Source organism: Coenobita brevimanus, chromosome 65, assembly GCF_032717465.1.
Source record: "Coenobita brevimanus isolate Jiangsu-jjx chromosome 65, ASM3271746v2, whole genome shotgun sequence".
Classification (NCBI taxonomy): domain Eukaryota; kingdom Metazoa; phylum Arthropoda; class Malacostraca; order Decapoda; family Coenobitidae; genus Coenobita; species Coenobita brevimanus.
In genome coordinates, this window is record NC_137018.1 from 49927285 (window position 1) to 49947167 (window position 19883).

The 19883-nt window shown below is 40.5% G+C and overlaps 1 protein-coding gene across 1 annotated transcript in view; it reads left to right on the plus strand.

The window, feature by feature from the left end:
* The window catches only part of LOC145404837 (patatin-like phospholipase domain-containing protein 2), an 80395-nt gene extending 67398 nt beyond the window's left edge, over window positions 1-12997 (plus strand). The window contains exons 10-13 of the mRNA XM_080276335.1: window positions 903-969; window positions 4323-4665; window positions 9990-10131; window positions 12939-12997. Of these exons, the coding sequence (XP_080132461.1) occupies window positions 903-969; window positions 4323-4665; window positions 9990-10130 (551 nt within the window). The 3' untranslated portion in view covers window position 10131; window positions 12939-12997. The remainder of the gene's footprint in view (window positions 1-902; window positions 970-4322; window positions 4666-9989; window positions 10132-12938) is intronic.
* The last annotated feature ends 6886 nt before the right edge of the window (window positions 12998-19883 follow it).

Below are 19883 nucleotides of genomic sequence, written 5' to 3' on the forward strand. Positions count from 1 at the left end.
GCTTAAATATTTGTGGAAAATTGGATTAGGACAATTGAGTTTTTTTTTTTTTTTTTTTTTTTTTTTTTTTTTTAAGTGGATTTTATAGTAATAAGGTAATCTCTCATACTTGCATTATAGTATCAGATTTTTGGTGATTTTTCCTTGATGGTTGCAATTTCCACTGCTTTAGTGAGATATTGTTTACTGCATTTATTTAACGCTCAGGCCATTTCATTTCTACTGCCATGTGATTTGTCCATCCAATCCATATTTTTTGTTCAGCATTCAGTCTCTTTGTGGCACATGCCATAGTAAACCATTTACTGTACTGTAATATGAAATATATTTACTCATTACTTATTAAATTTTTAAAGGTGAAACCATGTATTAGGGAGCCTGAATATTTTTTGAACAGCCCTTTCACTTTGATAACATTTTGTTTTATATTTGTTGCCACTAGAAAGCTCTTTCTAGCTTAACTCTCTTCACTTAAACAGGTGTTTCTCGAACTAAAGGAACTTATTTGCTGATCGCAAAAATAAAATAACAAAGTTATTGTACTGAAAGGGTTACTGGAGCTTATTTCTAAACTTTTTATTAGAAGATATCTCCTTTTGGTATTCTAGCAAAATGGAATATAAAAGACATTGTCTTGCTGAAGGAAATAAAGAGACTCCTATTAGTGAAGGGGTTAAACTATTATTAATACACTGTCATTATCTTGATCCTTTTCCTGCATAAAGGTAGAGTAAGATATTGGTTTGAAACCATATTTTTTCCTTTTTACACAAACACCCTGTAATTATTTAGCACTACATTTATCCTGTTTTTATCTTCCTAGTATTTACAGGTAACAAAGGAAGAATTATTTTTAAATACTGAGCTGATTTACAAGATTAACCTTCTCTTCTGGTCTACAGGGGAGGTGGAGATGCAGCACATTCAGAACCGACAGAACTTCGACTTTACCCTTGACCTGGACACTGTGTGAGTGTTATTTGCCCCACCCCCAAGAATAATAATGGTTTAAATAATGATAGTACAGTGACATTATAAGTTGATGAGATGTATAGACTGTATTGGGAATGATAATAAAAACAGCTCAGTGGCACTAAAGTTTGATGAGATGTAGATTGTGTTGTGTTTTAGATTGTCATTTGAAGAGAGCACACTGAGAGTAGCATTTTATGAAGTGCAGATTATGTTGTCAGGAATTATGACTATTATTATGATACCACATTTAACATACAGTATTGTAATAAGGTTAGAAATTGTAAGAATGGGATCTGTGTATAGTGCAGGATAAAGGGAGGATTCTTATATGTAACCTTGTTATCATATAGAGTACTATACCTCATACCAATTAATCTGGCCAGGCATGTATGGCAACACTGTTCCTGCCAAGATTCTGATTGGCTGGAGGTGTTTGTTCGATTTCATTGTTGCTTAAACCGATACTCTCTTTATTATCAGATGTGATACTGAGTTTGTTGACAGTACAATCGTAAAAAGCAATATGAAATCCGATATATACTTAACAACAATGAAATTTTCATAGGAAGATAGAGATATGAGTCAACAAAGTATTATAACAGTCCAAGTCAAGGTCAGCATTTGAACAATTCCATAAAATCTCCAACACTTCGTAATATAACAGAAAATTAAGGAAACCTGCTTAATCTAAGCTTTGGTATAACACATTTAAATTTTATGATCAGTCCGTACTGTGATAATAGAGGAGAAATAATGAAATAGTTTTCCTTTAGCCTTCTTTGATTTTTGTAGTTTTTTCAAGCCTCCCTTCCCGCAGAACTCATCGTTTCATTAGAATTTTTAATTATTCAGAGTTGTGGCACGATTTAAGGGTGCGGACTGATCATAAAATTTAAATGTGTGTTATACCAACGCTTAGATTAAGTAGGTTTCCTTAATTTTCTGTTATATTACGAAGTGTCGGAGATTTAAAGGAATTGTTCGAATGCTGACCATGACTTGGACTGTTATAATACTTTGTTGACTCATATCTCTATCTTCCTACGAAAATTTCATTGTTGTTAAGTATATATCGGATTTCGTATTGCTTTTTACGATTGTACTGTCGACAAACTCAGTATCACATCTGATAATAAAGAGAGTATATGAAATCGAACAAAAACCTCCAGCCAATCAGAATCTCGGCAGGAACAGTGTTGCCATACATGCCTGGCCAGATTAATTGGTATGAGGTATAGTCATCACTTCTGTGTAGGTGTCAAGCATTCCCTTAACCAGTCTGTGTAACCCCCCTCCCCACTCCACATTTACCAGGAAGGGCCATTTTGGACTTTCGCTTTTTTACTACCTTCCCTTTCAAGAGATCATCCTCTCATATTTTTTACTGCCTTCCAAAACAGCTTCTTCCATTCCCTCCACTTTACATATAGGGCCATATTCTGAGTTGCATAAGATACTTTATAGCAGTTCTTTAGTAGTGAGCAGATGGAGAGAACACTTTAAGGAATTGTTGAACGTAGAGGATGGAAGTAATGCGAGTATAAGTGGCTGGGGAATGGCTGGGAGGAGGAGGGAGGTGAGAAGACAGGAAGAAATCAGTAGGATAGAAGTTGTGGAAGCAATGAAGAAAGTTAAATCGGGGAAAGCCCCAGGAATTGATGGAGTGTGTGGTGAAATGCTGAAGCATGGGGGAGAGATAGTAGTAGAATGGATGTGGAAGATGTGCAGATTGGCCTGGGAGGAAGGTAGAGTCCCGGAGGATTGGAAGTCAGGTATAATTATTCCCTTGTACAAAGGAAAAGGGGAAAAAGAAGTGTGTGGTAATCATAGGGGCATTTGTCTTCTTAGTATAATAGGAAAAATGTATGGTAGGATACTTATAGACAGAGTTAGAGAAAGAACAGAGAAATTAGTTGGAGAAGAACAGGGAGGCTTTAGGAAGGGAAGAGGTTGTGTAGATCAGATATTCATTCTTAGATCTTTAGTGGAAAAGTTTCTAGAGAAGGGAAAGAAGTTGTATGCGGCTTTCATGGATTTGGAGAAAGCATATGACAGGGTGGATAGACAAGGATTGTGGAAAGTGTTAAGAATATATGGAGTAGATGGGAAGTTGTTGAATGCTGTGAAGAGTATGTACGATGGTGCGAAGGCTGCAGTGCGTGTAGATGGTGAACTAAGTGAATTTTTCTCCTTGAAAGTTGGGTTGAAACAGGGATGTGTCATGTCTCCATGGTTGTTCAATCTGTACATGGATGGGGTAATAAAAGAGGTACAAGGTAGGGTAGTGGATGTTGGAGTGGCCCTGGTGAGAGAGGGTGTTTGGAAACTCCCTGTACTGTTGTTTGCAGATGATACTGTGTTGTTGAGTGAAGACGAAGGGGAGCTGCAAGGCTTGGTGGATGAGTTTGAGAGAGTGTGTAAGAAACGGAACCTAAAGGTGAATGTAGGGAAGAGTAAAGTGATGGTCTTTGAGAGAGGTGAAGTTAGTGAATGTACAGCGAGGTTAGATGGTGAGGAATTGGAAAATGTGAGTACGTTTAAGTATTTGGGTAGTGTGATGAGTAAGGATGGAGATTTGGAGGGTGAAGTGCTTGAAAGGGTACAGCAGGGAAGAAAGGTTGCTGGTTCCTTGAAAGCAGTGATAAGAAACAGGGAAGTGAGCATGGAAGTGAAAAAGTTACTACATGACAGTATTGTGATACCAACTCTAACGTACGGAAGTGAAGCTTGGACATTGTTGGAAGGACACAAGTCAAGAGTGAGAGCAGTGGAAATGAGTTATTTAAGAGGAGTCTGTGGAGTCACGTGGAGAGACAGGCTGACGAATGAGGATATAAAGGAGCGTTGTGGTGTGGATGTGGATGTGATAGGAAGCATTATGAGAAACACACTGAGGTGGTTTGGCCATGTGGAGAGGATGGAGGGTGAAAGACTGACGAAGAGAGTGTATGTGAGTGAGGTGGAGGGGGGAAGAGGGAGGGGGAGGCCGAGGATGAGATGGAGGGATGGGGTGGAGAGGTATATGAGAGAGGGGGGTGTGAGTTGGGAGCGGGGCAGTGAAATGGCGGGGGACAGGGCGACTTGGAGGCGATTTGTTTGTGGCCACCCCAAACGGGATTGAGGCGTCTGGCAATAGATAGATAGATAGATAGAACAGTCTCTTACATGTTGTTTGTCCTTTTAATATTGACTTAGTTTGCTTGAATAACATTCAGATGGTACTCAGATGTAATGAGCAGAGTAAATAACTAAAGAAGAGGCACAGATACTGTATTTTTTAATTTGACCCTTAAGACTATAAAATTGCCTGTCTAGCCTCCCTTCCCCTCTTTTCTCCCCACTATCAGGGATGGCGGTGGCAGCATCCCAGACACCCACAGAGACGCCATGCTTCTCGAGTCCAGAGCCCTCACCGAGCTTGCCCTGCAGTGTGCCTCTCGCTCCGTATCCCGCGCTGGCTCTCGTTTGGGGTCGCGTGTCGGCTCTCGTGTGGCATCCAGGGCAGTCTCACGGGCAGTGTCACGCCGTACATCTGTAACTGAAGTGGAGAACTTGAACATGATGGAGCTTGAGCCGCTGATTGATGGCAACTCAGTGACAATGAGTGATGATGCGTTTGACAGGATTCTGGATGTGACAACTTCCCAAGAAGCACTGATGGCCTACTACTACCTTGATGACCAGAACCAGGTGGGTAGGAGAGTTAAAGTCAAGAATGGAGGGAAATACTCAGGGGGAGCCAATGGGGAAAATAATCAGTGGGGGTAATGGGGTAATTAGGGAGAGAGGGGAGGAAGGGAAACCGTAAGAAATAGTGATGGGAGAGAAGACAGGAAAGTGATAGAAAGGGGTAAGAAGTTTTTTTTCTGCCTCAGTGGCCCTTCCAGTGTTCCAAATGGGGTAACAAGGGATTGGCGGGTACTTTTGCTTTATGTGGAAATAAGTGATGCCCATGTCATAATATGGCCAAGTGAACTGCAGTCCTTCTTGGATGTGCATTTCCTCTGGGATACACAAGAGGAGTTGTCTGTAGGATAAAGGAAGATTGGCCAGCTGTGATTACATATATCTGTATCTATTGCCAGATGCCTAAGTCCCATAAGGGTTGGCCACAAACAAGTCGCCTCCATATCACCTGGTCTTCTGCCATTTCACTGCCCTGTTCCCAGCTCATGCCCTCCCTCTCTCATATTACCCTCCACTCCATCCCTCCATCTCACCCTTGACCTTCTCCTTCCTCTCCCCCTCTCCACCTCATTCATATGCACTCTCCTCGTTAGTCTCACTCTCCATCCTTTCCACATGGCCAAACCACCTCAGTGTATTTCTCCTAATGCTTTACATCACATTCACATCCACACCACAACACTCCTTCACTTCCTCATTTGTCAGTCTGTCTCTCCTTGCAACTCCACATACTCCTCTTAAATAACTCATTTCCACTGCTCTCACTCTTGACTTGTGTCCTTCCAACGAGGTCCAAGCTTCACCTCCATACTTTTGAGTTGGTATCACAGTACAGGTATACCCCAGTTTAATGATGCAATTGGTTAGGTAAAAATCTATCGTTAGGCATGGTATCGTATATCAGGGTAGATTTAACATGTAAAGTAGTGGGATGTGTTTTTCAGCCTTGGGTTTCTCCCTCAACCACGTCCAAAATCCACTCAAATGAGCCCAAAAACAAGTTTAAAGCCAATCTAACTGGCCTAGCAGCTGTAAAAGAAGCTAAATTAAGCTTAACACCTGTAAGTAACTCACTAAAACCAACAAAGAAAATCTGAAAATCATCAAATACGTGTTTGGAAAAAATCAAGCTTAGTAAACTGTACCCCAAGGTGACAATGTTCACCCCACCTGTGGCAAAAACACATTAATCTCAGGCTAAAATCAGTTTATAAATCAACCTAAACACAATTTTAGTCTAAAATATAATCAAAATCTGGCAAAGTTTCACTTGTCCATGTCACATATCTACAAGAAGCACTTCATTCCGCTCTCTCCACTACACTTAATCATCTCTGCATACACCTTATCAGCCCTAGCTGCTTTCCCATTTTTCAGCCGCTTCACAGCGCTCTTTACCTCTGCAAGTGTCACATTTCCTGGCACTGCATTCTTTCTGTGTACACCCCTAAAACCAATCATGTTAACAGTTGCTTTGCACTCTCCATTCCCATTCATCAGACTTTCAAAATATTCTTTCCAACTGGTCCTTACTTCATCCCCATGGGTTAATAATCTACCATTTACATCCTTCACACTTTCATATTTCTTTCCATTGTCACTTCTACATTTCTGCACCTCTGTCCAGAATAACTTTCTATTTTCAGAGTAATTTGCATTCATTTTTCTGCCAAGATCATCAGTTACCTCCCTCTTTTTTCTCTTCACTAGTCTCCTTACGTGCTTCTTGCTCTCAATATATTCAATTCTTAATTTAAACAGAACTCCTGTCCTGCATCCACTCTAGCCACTTCCCTCCTCTTTTCCTCCACTACATTCTTAATTTCTTCATCCCACCATGCCGTACCTTTCTTCTTTGATGTCACTCTTGCCCCACCACACACTGCTTAAGCATTCCGAACTAAGCAGTCCCCACATGCATTCCACAAGCTGTCTAGGTCCATTTCATTCCAGTTCACAAATTCCAACTCCTCTTCTTTGGCCCTGTATTCATTTGCTATTTCTTTGATCCTCAGCTTCTCAACTTTCAGTCTTTCTTCCTGACTGCTCCTGTCTCTCTTGGTCCACACCACCCCTCTCAGCTTGATCTTGCAGACCACAATCATACCAGTAAAACACCTTTGTCGGCGTAAAACACCTTTGTCGGCGAGGTATGAGTGAGGCCATTTTGATCCGAAAGCGTTGAAATGTCACCTTGCACCCTGAGGATGACTAGAGTATATTGATGGCTGTCTATCTACCGAGTTTCATGCCTTTACGACAAACTATCTGGCCTGTGGCCCTTTTTTGAAGATTTTCATCATGCTGCACTTGGTGCATTCTACATGCACTGCCTGGGTGTGATGAAACCTGTCAAAAACAAATCTTAAAGAAATTGGCTGTCAAATGGTGCACACCATACAGCGATCGGACTGAGATATAAGCTTCTCAAAAGCATTATGGTTGGGCTGCTCATATGTGAGAAAATGCATCTACAAGATGAGAGACTTGCTTGTAATGATCTGGCAAACCTCCACATTGTCCTTTCACTTCACTCTTATCAGCAACACTTCCCAGCATCGATTTCACTACGAGCATGTAATTTAATCAGGCTTCTTTCAACACAATTTCCATTCCCTCTACACTGTGTATATTTATGTGCATCTTTGTGTTTGAAATAATAATTACAAATGCACAACCTCTTTTCATGACACGAGTCCTTCCTTCTCTTCCGATTATCATTCTCTCCTGGTACTCCATTATTACCCATTATATCATTCATAGGACCAGTGCCTACTCTCCCATGCATTTTATTTCATTCACAGGGCCATATTATGGCATGGTGCTAATTCTTCATTATTCCTACTTTCCTTCCTTCTACAGCATCCTCATGGATAACGTTCTTAACCTGCCCCTGCAACAACGAGTGAAGATCCTTTGCTATGCTGATTGCAGTTATTTCCACAGGGCCAAATAATTAGCACAATACACAGTATACTTGGGAACTTATTCATGAATGATGGAGTTGAGGCTGAAGATCAGTGTTCAGAAGTCCAAAGCCATTACTGTACTTACAGAAAGGCAGACTCAGAGCATCCACTCTACATTCAGGGTACAGAACTTGAATGGGTTCCTTTCTGTCAGCACCTAGGTGTCTGTTTTGATAAGAAGCTGTCCTTCAGTGTATAGGGAAGGAACCCTCAGGAGAGGACAGCTACAAGGACCAAAGTCATGAGATCCAGCACTAGCCAGCACACTTATTAGCTAGATTGGAGGTATTACAAACAGTGCACTTCATCTTGTACTTGGTGCCCTTATGTTGATCAAACTGTACAACCTCCAGCAGAAAATCGCCATTAATCTCTTCAGGGATTTGCATCAAGCAATGCATAGCTCATATAGTTGCTAAAAAGGTACTTTTACCCAGGCCATCACTTTCCGTGGAAACAGTCACTGCTGTGCTGTGTCATTGGGCTGCTTCATGTATAGGAACCTGGACACATTGTACAGCAGGAGTTATTTCAACTGTGTTAGTATCAAGGAGCTTCTCATTGAAAAGGGAGAGGACACCCCACACTTCAGCTATATCATCCCTTCACCATGGGCACCACCAGTCATCCACCTGCGCACTTACAACCCCATCATTTCCAAAGCAATATTTACAACAGCTAAGCTGCACCAGGAAGCCCTTCAAAGTATGCACTGCATATCCCATGACAGAGTCCTGACAAATGACATCGATTGTTCAGTAGACTTCCTCAGCAACACTGCCGGGGCAGCAGTTATTTGTACTAAAACTCTCCCAAATGGGACTTACACATTACACACTTAACTTTTTTCTCAGGGGGCCTCCCACACGCTCATAACCAACCACACCCACATCACATCATACACAGAGACATTCTGACAGCCATACAGACAATTGTTCACGCTCAGTCTGATGATAACATCACCATATAATCCATGTCCTCCCTTGCCTAGGACCTGCAAGAGCAAGGCAAACACATCTGTCTCAGTCGGATACTTAGCCATGTTGGCATTTGAGGGAATGAAAACCTAACTGTGCTGCCAAGTATGGTGCCAACAGGTCTAAGGTCAGGATAATCATTCCCATGAGCTTGGCATGCACCAAGGCGAAAACCAAGAGCCATGCATATCTTCCTTCTTGACACAAACATGAGTTATGGCTTGGCATTGGATTTGCCATCAGCCACCTGGTATGCCACAGCCACCCAACACCAGCCTGTCAGTACTGACAAGATAATTCTTGCCTATATTTTCACATACCTACACCGTCTTTATCCGGGTTACAGTGGGATATCAATTGCCAGACACTAACAAGGAAGGGGGATGTCAGTATTGCAGTGAAGGGCACAGTGAGCCTTTGTTTCACCACATCTCAACTGTCCTGGTACTGTTGCATTCAGGAGAGGCTGTCTGACATTACCACCAACCACTGCTCCTGAGCCATTAACTGTGGTAGCCAGACTCATAGCAAGGATGTCAACAGTTGAGCTGATAAAACTCCTCTCTTTCAAACCCCCACCAAGATAGTCAGAGTATTATGTCACCTATTGTCTCTTCATATATGGTAATGTATAGATGTAGAATGGGATGGGTGACTTAGGTTATCAACCCTGCTCCCCTTCTCCAATTGCACCCTTTCACATTTTACACTGATTTATACGCTGAACCTTTCCACAGTAAAATTTACTACTATTTCAGACTAACTAGGCTGCCAAAAGACAAAAGCCAGCTCCAGTAACTCATGAAGAGGATACTGGTAAATTGGGGGGGTAGGGGGGTAAGCTAGATGTGTGTCTATATTAACCCATTGAGTCTGGGGTTGCCTTCTTTTCTTTTCATATTTTGTTCTTGCCATCTCCTGATGGTTACATTCAGCTTAGGAGAGACTGAACTGGAGAGGTTAATTATAGCCTTAATACCTTACGTTGAATAAAATGATCTAGCTTTAATAATTCCCTTTAGTACGAGTAGCCTTAGGGTTGAATAAAAGTGTCTGGTGGCAACAAGAGTAAGATAAAAAGGATGCCACCCAGATTCAAGGATGTTAATGTTAGGTGAATGTACTGTGCATATTTCTTTGCAGTAAAGTATTTTCAGAATGATAAAATCCATCTTTAGAAATACTGTAAAGGTGAAAATGGCATAGAGGTAGTATTAAATTATTCACTGTCATTTATTATTTGTAACCCTTGATTATTCTCTTCTAATGGTGAAAATTGCTGACAGAGGTAATGTTGATATTTTACATTATCATTTATTAATTTCTAACTTGATTTTCCCTGCCTAATATAATTTCTAACTTTGATTTTCTAATCCTGAAGGTGCGTGTGACAGAAATCTTCGATATGACAAATGATGAAGTGGGTGCCCTGAATGAGGCCACAAGCATCAGTGGCTGGGAACATTCCACCACCCTAGGCCAGTCCTCCTCCACCCTGCCCAACACAGCAATGGGGGTGTGAGGTGAGTGGCAGTGTTTGTGAAGCACACGAGTTGTCATGAGCACAAGTACTGCACTGGGTAAGGAATATGTTTTAAACTATGACTACCTTTGGCTTATACAGTAAACCCTTCACAAGGCAAAGTATGTGGGACTCGGGTAGTTCGACATACTGAATTTTCAGACTAACTAGAAGTAGTGTAATTGAAAAACCTATATATATTAACCCCCCAATAATTGCAAATTTTATGTGATTACTTGTTTATTAACACTAAACTAAAGAAACATTTACAAAACAATAAAAATAAACAATAAAACAATTTAGTGCATTTCATAGGCTAGGCTAGGATAGGAGGTACTTAATTATGTAAAGTTCCGCACCTATTTACTTAAGTTTACATTCATTTGAACTAAAATGTATCACTAATACTTGGAATATAATAACTAAAATGTAGCACTTGGAATATAAGAAACTAAATTGTAACCCTTTGAATAAACACTGTCACACCTTGGTCAGAGTTCGACTTCCGGAAATTCTGCCTTCTGCAGGGTTGACCTATTGAGGTTTTACACTACACCCATCGCAAATTGACTTAGGACCTACACACAGAATTGCTATGGGAGAGTTGTCTGTCTTTGCTTTGTGTTTCCATCTCTACCAAGTGAATTTTTTGGGCAAGAAGTAACTGGCAACTCCTCTGGTTTGGCAGGAAGTGGTGAAACACTCAGCATGTCAGTGCTTGCCCAGAAGTGAGAGTGGGAGTATATGTTCCCGTCACTGCGAGCTTGCGCCTCCCTCTTTTTTCGTATGCATTACTGTTTGCCCTGTTATTTTCCTAAAGTTGAGTTGTCATGCCTTGAAAGTACTGCACATGAGATGAGAGGGTCCGTATCATTGCATGGAGGCAGGATAATGTCCCTATCAGCACAGTCTGTGAACGTACTGGATACGCAAAGTCAACCGTCATGAAGAGTCTTGCTGCAGCGCGCCGCCTGCCACCTAATGTCGTATCAGAGCACAAGCATGGTGGTGGAAACAAGAGGACGACTTCGAGAGGTACAGATATGCTTTTGAAGAGGGAAGTAATCAAGAATCCTCGACTGACAGCAGCAGAATTGAAGAGAATGCATCCCCAGCTATTACAAGATGTCTCAATTCGAACTATCCAACACCGCTTGCAGAAGGAGCTGGGTTTGCCAAGCCACACCTCAGCCAAGAAACTGCTTCTCACTGACTGCATGAAGAAGCAGCACATTCAGTTTGCCAAGAAGTATGCATGCTGGACATCGGATGAGTGGAGAAAAGTCATGTTTTCCAATGAAAGCACATTTCAAGTGTTCCAGGTGCTTTCTGTCAAGGTTCGTCACCCTGCCTCCCGTAGTCAATATGACCCTGCTTACGCGGTGCCGTTTGTTAAGCACCCACGATCAGTAATGGTATGGGAGTGTTTCTCAGGTGCAATGAGAAGGGGAGGCCTCTGCTTTCTTCCTAAGAACTTGATGATGAATGGTGGCCGGTACATTCAATTTGTGAAAGATCATTTGTTAAACTTTTTTTGCTATTCATGGGTACGACATTTTCAAGCACGATTCAGCTCCATATCAGATTGAGGTCCTCATCTGGCCTGGCAACAGTCTGGATCAAAATCCGATAGAAAACTTCTGGGCAAAGATGAAGAAAATCATGGCAGAGAAGAAGACACCCAAGACTGAACTGACAAATGTTTGGTGCAAAGCAATGTCCATAGATTACTTTAGAGATCTAAGTGATTACATGCTAAAACACATCCAACTAGTCCTGAAAAACAAGGGAAACATTTCATATAAATGAATGGCATTTCATGAACAAACATTGTGATATACAGTACAATGAATTCTGTGTTTTTTAATACCTTGTGGGGGGAGGTCCTAAGTCAGTTTGTGGTAGCTGTAGTTACTGTAGTCTCACATGGAGAGACAGACTAACAAATGAGGAAGTGAAGCAGCATTATGGTGTGGATTAGGATGTGATAGGAAGCATTAGGAGAAACACACTGAGATGTTTTGGCCATGTGGAGAGGATAGAGAGTGAGAGACTGATGAGGAGAGAGTATGTGAGTGAGGTGGAGGGGGGGAGAGGGAGGGGGAGGCCAAGGATGAGGTGGAGTGGAGAGGTATATGAGAGAGGGGGGTGTGAGCTGGGAGGAGGGCAGTGAAAAGGCGAGGGACAGGGGGACATGTAGGCGATTTGTTTGTGGCCACCCTTTATGGGATTAAGGTGTCTGGCAGTAGATAGATAGATAGGTATTGTAAATGGGGGAAGCTGGCAAATCAGCTACAGTATATAGATTGCAGTAAAACTTACTAGGCAGTTTTTCTTACAGATAGCATACTATAAAAACAGTGTAAACAAAGGCAGTTTAATGAGGACTAACTATATATAAAGAAAAAAGGAAACTACAGTAACGTCTGTGGTTTAGGCAATTTAATGACAAACTGTATATAAAGGAAAAGGAAACTACAGTAATGCTTATCGTTTTACCAAGTTGTAAGTTGAATTTGATCATACTGATTGTATGTTACCATCAGATATGCCCTAATATCATTAGAAAAGTACATTAATTTTGTCATAAATATTTTGACCTTTTTCGTGCTTGCATGAGTGAGCTGTGGATTATCATATGGCACCATTTTAGAGGCACAATGTGATGTGGTAATTACAATAACATGTGTGAAACAGGATATATTGTTGCATACACTTAAAGTTCAGAGATAAGGACAGAATTGCTGTAAACTTGCTATTTGCACTTCACCATGTTCTGGTTTTACATATATAGAAGAATTTATTCAGTCCACAGACAATCCAGGACTCAGAGGTTCCGAGCTTCCAACCCTTTGCCAAGATTCAGCCATGCCCACACCACCCCCCACTGCCAGCCACATCCACCAGCCAAGCCACCAAGACACACAGTGTCATCTGAAATCATGATCGCTACATCTTAAATTGTGAGAGTTAATTTTATGGCTGAAAATTTGTGAAATTTTGAAGTATATGTTGTATTGATGGTGCTAATGTGTTATTGTTTGATGTATTTTTATTTTATTACTGTCTGGATGCCCACCCCCTTTCTCTCACAGTCACAGCTGTCCTGTCGTAGTTTTAGTATTTTCCCTTGTGACCCTTCAGTATATCTTCATGTCTTTTTTCGTTATAATTCTTTTCCCCTTTCCTTTCTCCCTCCCACCATCATTTACTTCCTTCCTATTCCCTTGGTCTCCCATCTTTCCATTCCTCTTCTTGTTTATCAGTATCTTTCCCATTACCATCTCTACCTTTCTCCCCTCACTTTCCCTCATCCTCCTTGTTTTTCTTTTCATTTTTCCATCCCATAACTCTGTTTCCCCCTCAAGGTTCCATTCATTTTTTTCATGCTTGATCCAGTAGAAAGAGAAGAACAAAGGATATAAGCACTGTATTTTTAAAATGTACTTTTTTCTGTTACTTTAGATATTATATTTTGTTACAGTTACTTCTGTGTGGCTGCCAGAAGATTAAGTGGATATTTTTTGAGCTTAGATGTACAGTAACTGTTCTTCCAAATACTGCAGTCAAAGTAGTGTTAAGTGTATGAGAATGTGTTACGGGCGTTTCAGTGGTAACGCTACATCATAAGATTTGTCACAGTATTGGGAGGCATTATTGTTCTTGTGTGTTTTTTAGCATTTGCAGTCATCATTTCAGTGTATTTCTCCATGTTTTAGGCATTTATGTAAGCACCCAAAGTTTCTTAGGCATTAATGTAAATAAGGATGATGTATCTTATTATCTCATATTACTTACAGTATATCAGCATTGTTACTTGTTTGTATTTGTAATGTTGTGCAGTTCTTTGAAAGTCAGGTGGCATTGCTATGCCCCTTTTTTAACTTAAACTGGTTTTAGTTCATTGCATTGTGAATTGGCATTATTACTATCATTTATTATGCTTACATTGAGATATGTTTTTTGCAGGTACTGTGCAAGTGAGATGAAGGTGTAGCTTAGCCTTAGCTGAACTGAGAACATTCCAATATGTATTCCAGAATTTTGAAATAGTCAGTCAGGTAACTGTAGATGTACTGTTTGCTCAAAGTGTCTTAGTATTATTGTTGATGATACACTCCAACTGCAGGGAAATTAGGTTATAATGTTGTAATGTATAGGGCATTTGTTATGATTCTAGCTCATAGTATGTTACAATTTGTATATCGTGACCCCTTGCATTATGAGTTCATGGCATGTGCACCCATGCTTTATGTGGCAGCTTCAATCTCTATCCATTTGTGGCATACATAGAAAATGTATACTGTACTGTAAGTGTAGATTGACACCCTGATGTCGTAAATCAAGTTGAGTGACATTTCGAGCTAAACACTTGGTGATGTCATGCCACTCCAGAGTATACAGACATCTTAAACACACACACACACACACACACACACACACACATTATCACCTTATGTGACAGAAATGTGTTACTCGGAGAAAATAGTGAGAAAAGTGGTAGTAATAAAACTATCGAAAGGTGGCATGCGTAAGACTACAGTAATCACAAACCAAGTGAGTGACAAAGGCTTATGTCATTTCTTATGTTTATCATGTCTCCATATGTCTTTAGGCAGCAAATCATTAATGTATTTCAGGGAGAGGAAGTATATCATTAATGTTCTTTGGGGGAGAGGAGGCTAAAAATTCTTTTCCAGGGTTATTGTTTGGAAGTTGAGGTTGTCTTAAGGATTTTTCAAACTCGTTACCTATAAAACAGTAGTTTCTGTGGTGCTAGCTAACTGTGCCGATGCAGTGCAGGTACATTAAGTTCATAAAGTGAGGGGTTACTGTGTGTGTGTGTGTGTGTAGAGACATCTGGTGGTGTGATGATGAACCTTTACTGTTTGATGATACCATATAATTAATTTTATTACCCCAAATGCCAAGGAAAGACATCTTGAACAGAAGAGATCTCTCCCACATTTAGTAGAATCATTAGGAGTTTGCAGCAGTAGAATAAGTTGTCATTGGAGTGAAGTGGATAAAAGCACCAGAGTGACAGCTTTGCATTGCACATTTGGTGTCATAGTCCCCCCCCCCCCTTTTTTTTTTCTTTACTAGGAGTAATAGCCAGTAACCTCCCTTAAATGCTTTGCTGTGTGGTAGCCTAGTCTTAGGACCCAACATCTCAAACAGTGAATAGGTTACTGCCATTTAAACACAATTCTAATGTCAGCATTGGAGTTCCTTTTTACTCCTCCCAGAAGTGTATGCCATGCAATTAAGGTTTTCACTTTTAAAAATTTTATTCATGCTACCTTCAGATAGTTTTCTTAAAAATGTTGTACTGAAGAGAATAAAAAATACATTCTGTTAATCTGTTCACTACCAGACATCTCTCCCTGCTCTGCTGAATGAAACAATTTTTAGGAAAAATATGTCTGTCTGTCTATCTACAAGTGTATCTCTTAGTATATCTGTCTGTCTGTAGCCAGGTATCTTAGCCCCTAAAGGCCCATGTCTGCTGAACAACAGTTTTGGAAAATGTAGCATAAAGTCCTATGTCTGTTGATGGTACAGAACCCACCAAAAACTGGTGGTTGGTAGCACATCCTCATTTATGATGTATATGGGACCATTGGGAATTACCCCCTCCCCCCATCTCTCTGGCCCACTGGCCCCTCTCATCATTATGGCCTCCCAACCACCTATATCCCCCTTGAATACTGTAGCTATGCATAGCAAGCATACTCCTCCCTTCCTCCACTCCACATCCCTAACACCTCCCTCCTTCCACTCCACATCCCTAACACCTCCCTCCCTCCCTCCATCCACTACCACACTCCCTACACATTCATCCTTTCCCTTTGTTTCCAGGCATGTGGGGTTTTCCCTTGCAATGCACCACTGTATACTTTATTTTCCTTTCATAATCATTATTTCACCTTGTTTTATGCTTAGGAATATACAGTATATTATATTGTTTACAGCTATGTTTGTATGGTTAATAGCCATTCTCTGGTAGATTCAAGGGTAGACTTTTTTTTTTTTTTTTGTGCAACAACTATTGGACATATGAGTGTGAGATATACATTTTCAGGTGTGTAAATTCAAGTTCATGAAACCTGTAAGAAAAGAATTACAATCTGAGAAAGTAAAAAAATTGGACGCTAATTGTAGATCTGGGGATAGGTGCTCTGAGACATTTGTGGTCTTTAGGGGTTAAGCCCACCCCCTCTGGGATTAAGGTTTCCGGCTATGGAGAGAGATGAATAGATCATCAGAAAAATTAACACCTTTAAGGATGCAAAAGCACTTGTGCATTATTAAAAAATTGGGAAATCATATTTACACTTATGAACACAGTGCCTATGTGCATTCTTGCATAATATACATCACTGGTAGATCAGTTTGCTTGAAGTCCTTAGTATACATTTTAGCCTTTCAACCCTGCTCAAAGCAGTAACTGTCAAATAGTTATGACAATTGGGAGATTTTTTTAAGTCAGGTGTCCCTTAAGGTGGTAAGCTTCTTTGTACTGAACGGGTTAGTAAGCTGTGAACAGTTGTCAAGGGTAATGCAATTTTAGTTCCAAAAAGTTGAGAAACTGTCATCATTTGACTGGAGGGCAGAAGCAGGGAAATCTAGGCTTGGATGACCAAGTGTGTATTTTTGAAGCTTGATGAAAGTTCCATACACGTGTGACTGCTTTCATAGTTCTTTATTTGTTTTTTCTTTTCCCTCCTTTAAGTTAGCCATCCTTTTTCCACATTCTTTCTCCTAAGTTCTGACAGCCCATTACTATATATTTAACCACCACCTTCTGCGTGTTGTGTTTTCTGTTGATTTTTCACACCGATCTTCATCAGTATGTCTGGCATTCTCTTAATTTTCTATACTGATCATCGTCATTTTGTCGAGCATTGTGGTGTGGATGTGGATGTGATAGGAAGCGTTACGAGGAACACACTGAGGTGGTTTGGCCATGCGGAGAGGATGGAGGGTGAAAGACTGACGAAGAGAGTGTATGTGAGTGAGGTGGAGGGGGAAAGAGGGAGGGATGGGGTGGAGAGGTATATGAGAGAGGGGGGTGTGAGTTGGGAGCAGGGCAGTGAAATGGCGGGGGACAGGGCGACGTGGAGGCGATTTGCTTGTGGCCACCCCAAACGGGATTGAGGCGTGTGGCAATAGATAGATTTTCACATTTCATGCTGACACCTTAACTCTCGCAAAATTCAAGGGCCAAGTGATTCACAAGACATTTTGTGGTTTTACTTGCCTCTCCCACTCTCTCCTTCCATGGTCTGACCCATCCACCACTGCACAAACCATTAGCAAGCTGTTCTGCCAGGTGTTAATCATCGTAGTGATTGTAAATTCACGTCATATTTCAATCTGTAATCGAGCTGACTCCATACACAATTTTTATCTCTCCAGAGCCAGATGCCATAATCCAGTAAGGGATGGCCATTTGACTTTGAGTTAGCTGTTTACAGAGAGGGGCACTAACCCTCCACCAACCCACTTGTTGACATGTAGAGAACACATATTGGATGGTTATTTGGTTACCACCTCACTTGGAGGAATAGTTCATTCACGAAAAAATGTGTACAGTAATCCCTCGATTATCTGACATAATAGAGCCAAAGGCATGTCTGGGTAATGGACTTATCCCCTTGCCCCCATTTGCACATAGCCTAACTTTGAAAGCCAGTGTAAAAAGCCACTACAGTACATTGCACAATGCTTGTTCCTGTTGTTTAATACTGTCTGGTCAAGCAAACCTAAAAATGCTGTGGGCACACAAAACATGGTACAGTAAATGGAATAAAATCATGGTAAAATAGAATAAAATCATGGTACAGTACTGTAAGCTAAAATAAAATCAATGTCAACATATGGTTCGACCATCCTGCATCGGTCTTACCAAGGATCTCCGCTTCTAAAGAGTCAGCACTACCCTCTTCCTTTTCCCTGGTGAAGAGGCCATCATCACACACCCTAGGAAGAGGCATGCAGGGAATAGCAGGGCCTGAAGCAGGCAGGGAACAACCACAAAAAAAAATACACCACATGTGCCATCATAACAACTGTCCAGGAAGAGTTGTTTACTACACAATTGCCGTGCGGGAACTGAAACAGAGCAAGGGGGGTCTCTAGTTGACACTGGGTAAATTGCCCAGCCAGTCATGGTGGCGCCACCGAACTATTCCAACCCGCTGGGCATGAAAATGTTAGCAGTCATAATTTTTGTTCAGATGCAAGCATTTTATCCGGATTTTATGGTAAAATGTACAAATAATGGTTTCGAACAGCCAGATCACAGCGTCTGGGTAATGGCCGTCCAGATAATCATGAGATTACTGCATAAGAACCCTGGGGTGGCTAATATATGTGTTTGTTTTTATTCCAAAATACTGCTACCCCCCAGCTTTTGCACACTTTCACTCACACACACACACAAAGTAAACCTCTTACCTACATCACCAAACCATTATCATTGTTAATACCAAAGTAGTTTATCATCATTTGTTTAGTCAAGATTATATTGCAGATTTATCTATGATATACATTAGATTACAAGCTTGTGTGTTCCTGCAAGAACAGTATGGAATGCTATGGTATCAGTAGCCCTTCCATTTATCCAACTGACTCACCCTACTTGTTCTGTGTTTGATCATTCGGAAAGCATGTCTGGAAATAACTTTTGTTTGTATTACATGTTGCTAGTGTTGTATACTTAAAGATGTTTTCAGTTTTTCAAATAAGTACTGTATTTTAAAGTAGTGTATACATTGACATGTCAACTGTACTCAGTGGTGAGTATAGGTTCTAAATATTACCTACCTAGTTACTTTTATAGTGCCTCCTTATATGTATCTATGCATGTAATATTTAGAACATACATCAGAAGTATTGTATGGTATGGAATTATAATACAGTACAGTGAACAGGATCTAAAAGTTTCTTTATGCATGTAATATTTAAACCTACATCAGAAGTATTGTATGGTATGGAATTATAATACAGTACAGTGAACAGGATCTGGAAGTTTCAGGTACAGTTCTTTGATAAATGGAAGCCAGGTTACTGTTGTAGTTTGTGTATTGCAACCCTAAAATGATCATATTGTGTTTTCAGCCTTGTCTTATACACAGTACTGTGTGTTTTATTCTGATCTACAATTTTGATGGTCATGTTTTTAATGAATGCCAATAAAAGGGCTACTCACTCCCCCTTCCCTCCCCCAACTTGCCTAGCCCCAGGTTCCTACACTCCTCATGGGGCAACACAGGATGATGGATGGATGGATGAATAAATTATTGTTTTCATACATGATAACCTTGTTGTACTATTTTTCAGTGTTAGAATTTGTGTTTATGTGGTAATGATAATTGTCCTGAGTGACTTGTGTAAGAACAGATCCCATCTTCACCACACTGTATGTTCGCCAGTAATTTGTGATAGACTTTACTGCTGAATTAGTGTTTGACAGTGATTAAAATTTGCTCAGATATAACACTGGATGATTTTTGGCTGATTTTTATGAGCAGTGTTAATGTGACTGCAGTTTCAAGTACAGTAGTAAATTCTGAAAACTGTTTAAGATTTTGATGTGATGTTAGTGTTTTAATGTGAAATTATATTTGTGATACAGTACACACAGCTGCCTGTCATGTTTCTGCCATGTACTTGACAAATCTAGCATTCCAAATGTATGAATTGGTCATGTGAATGTGTAAGTGCTGCATTGAGAATTAATAGAGA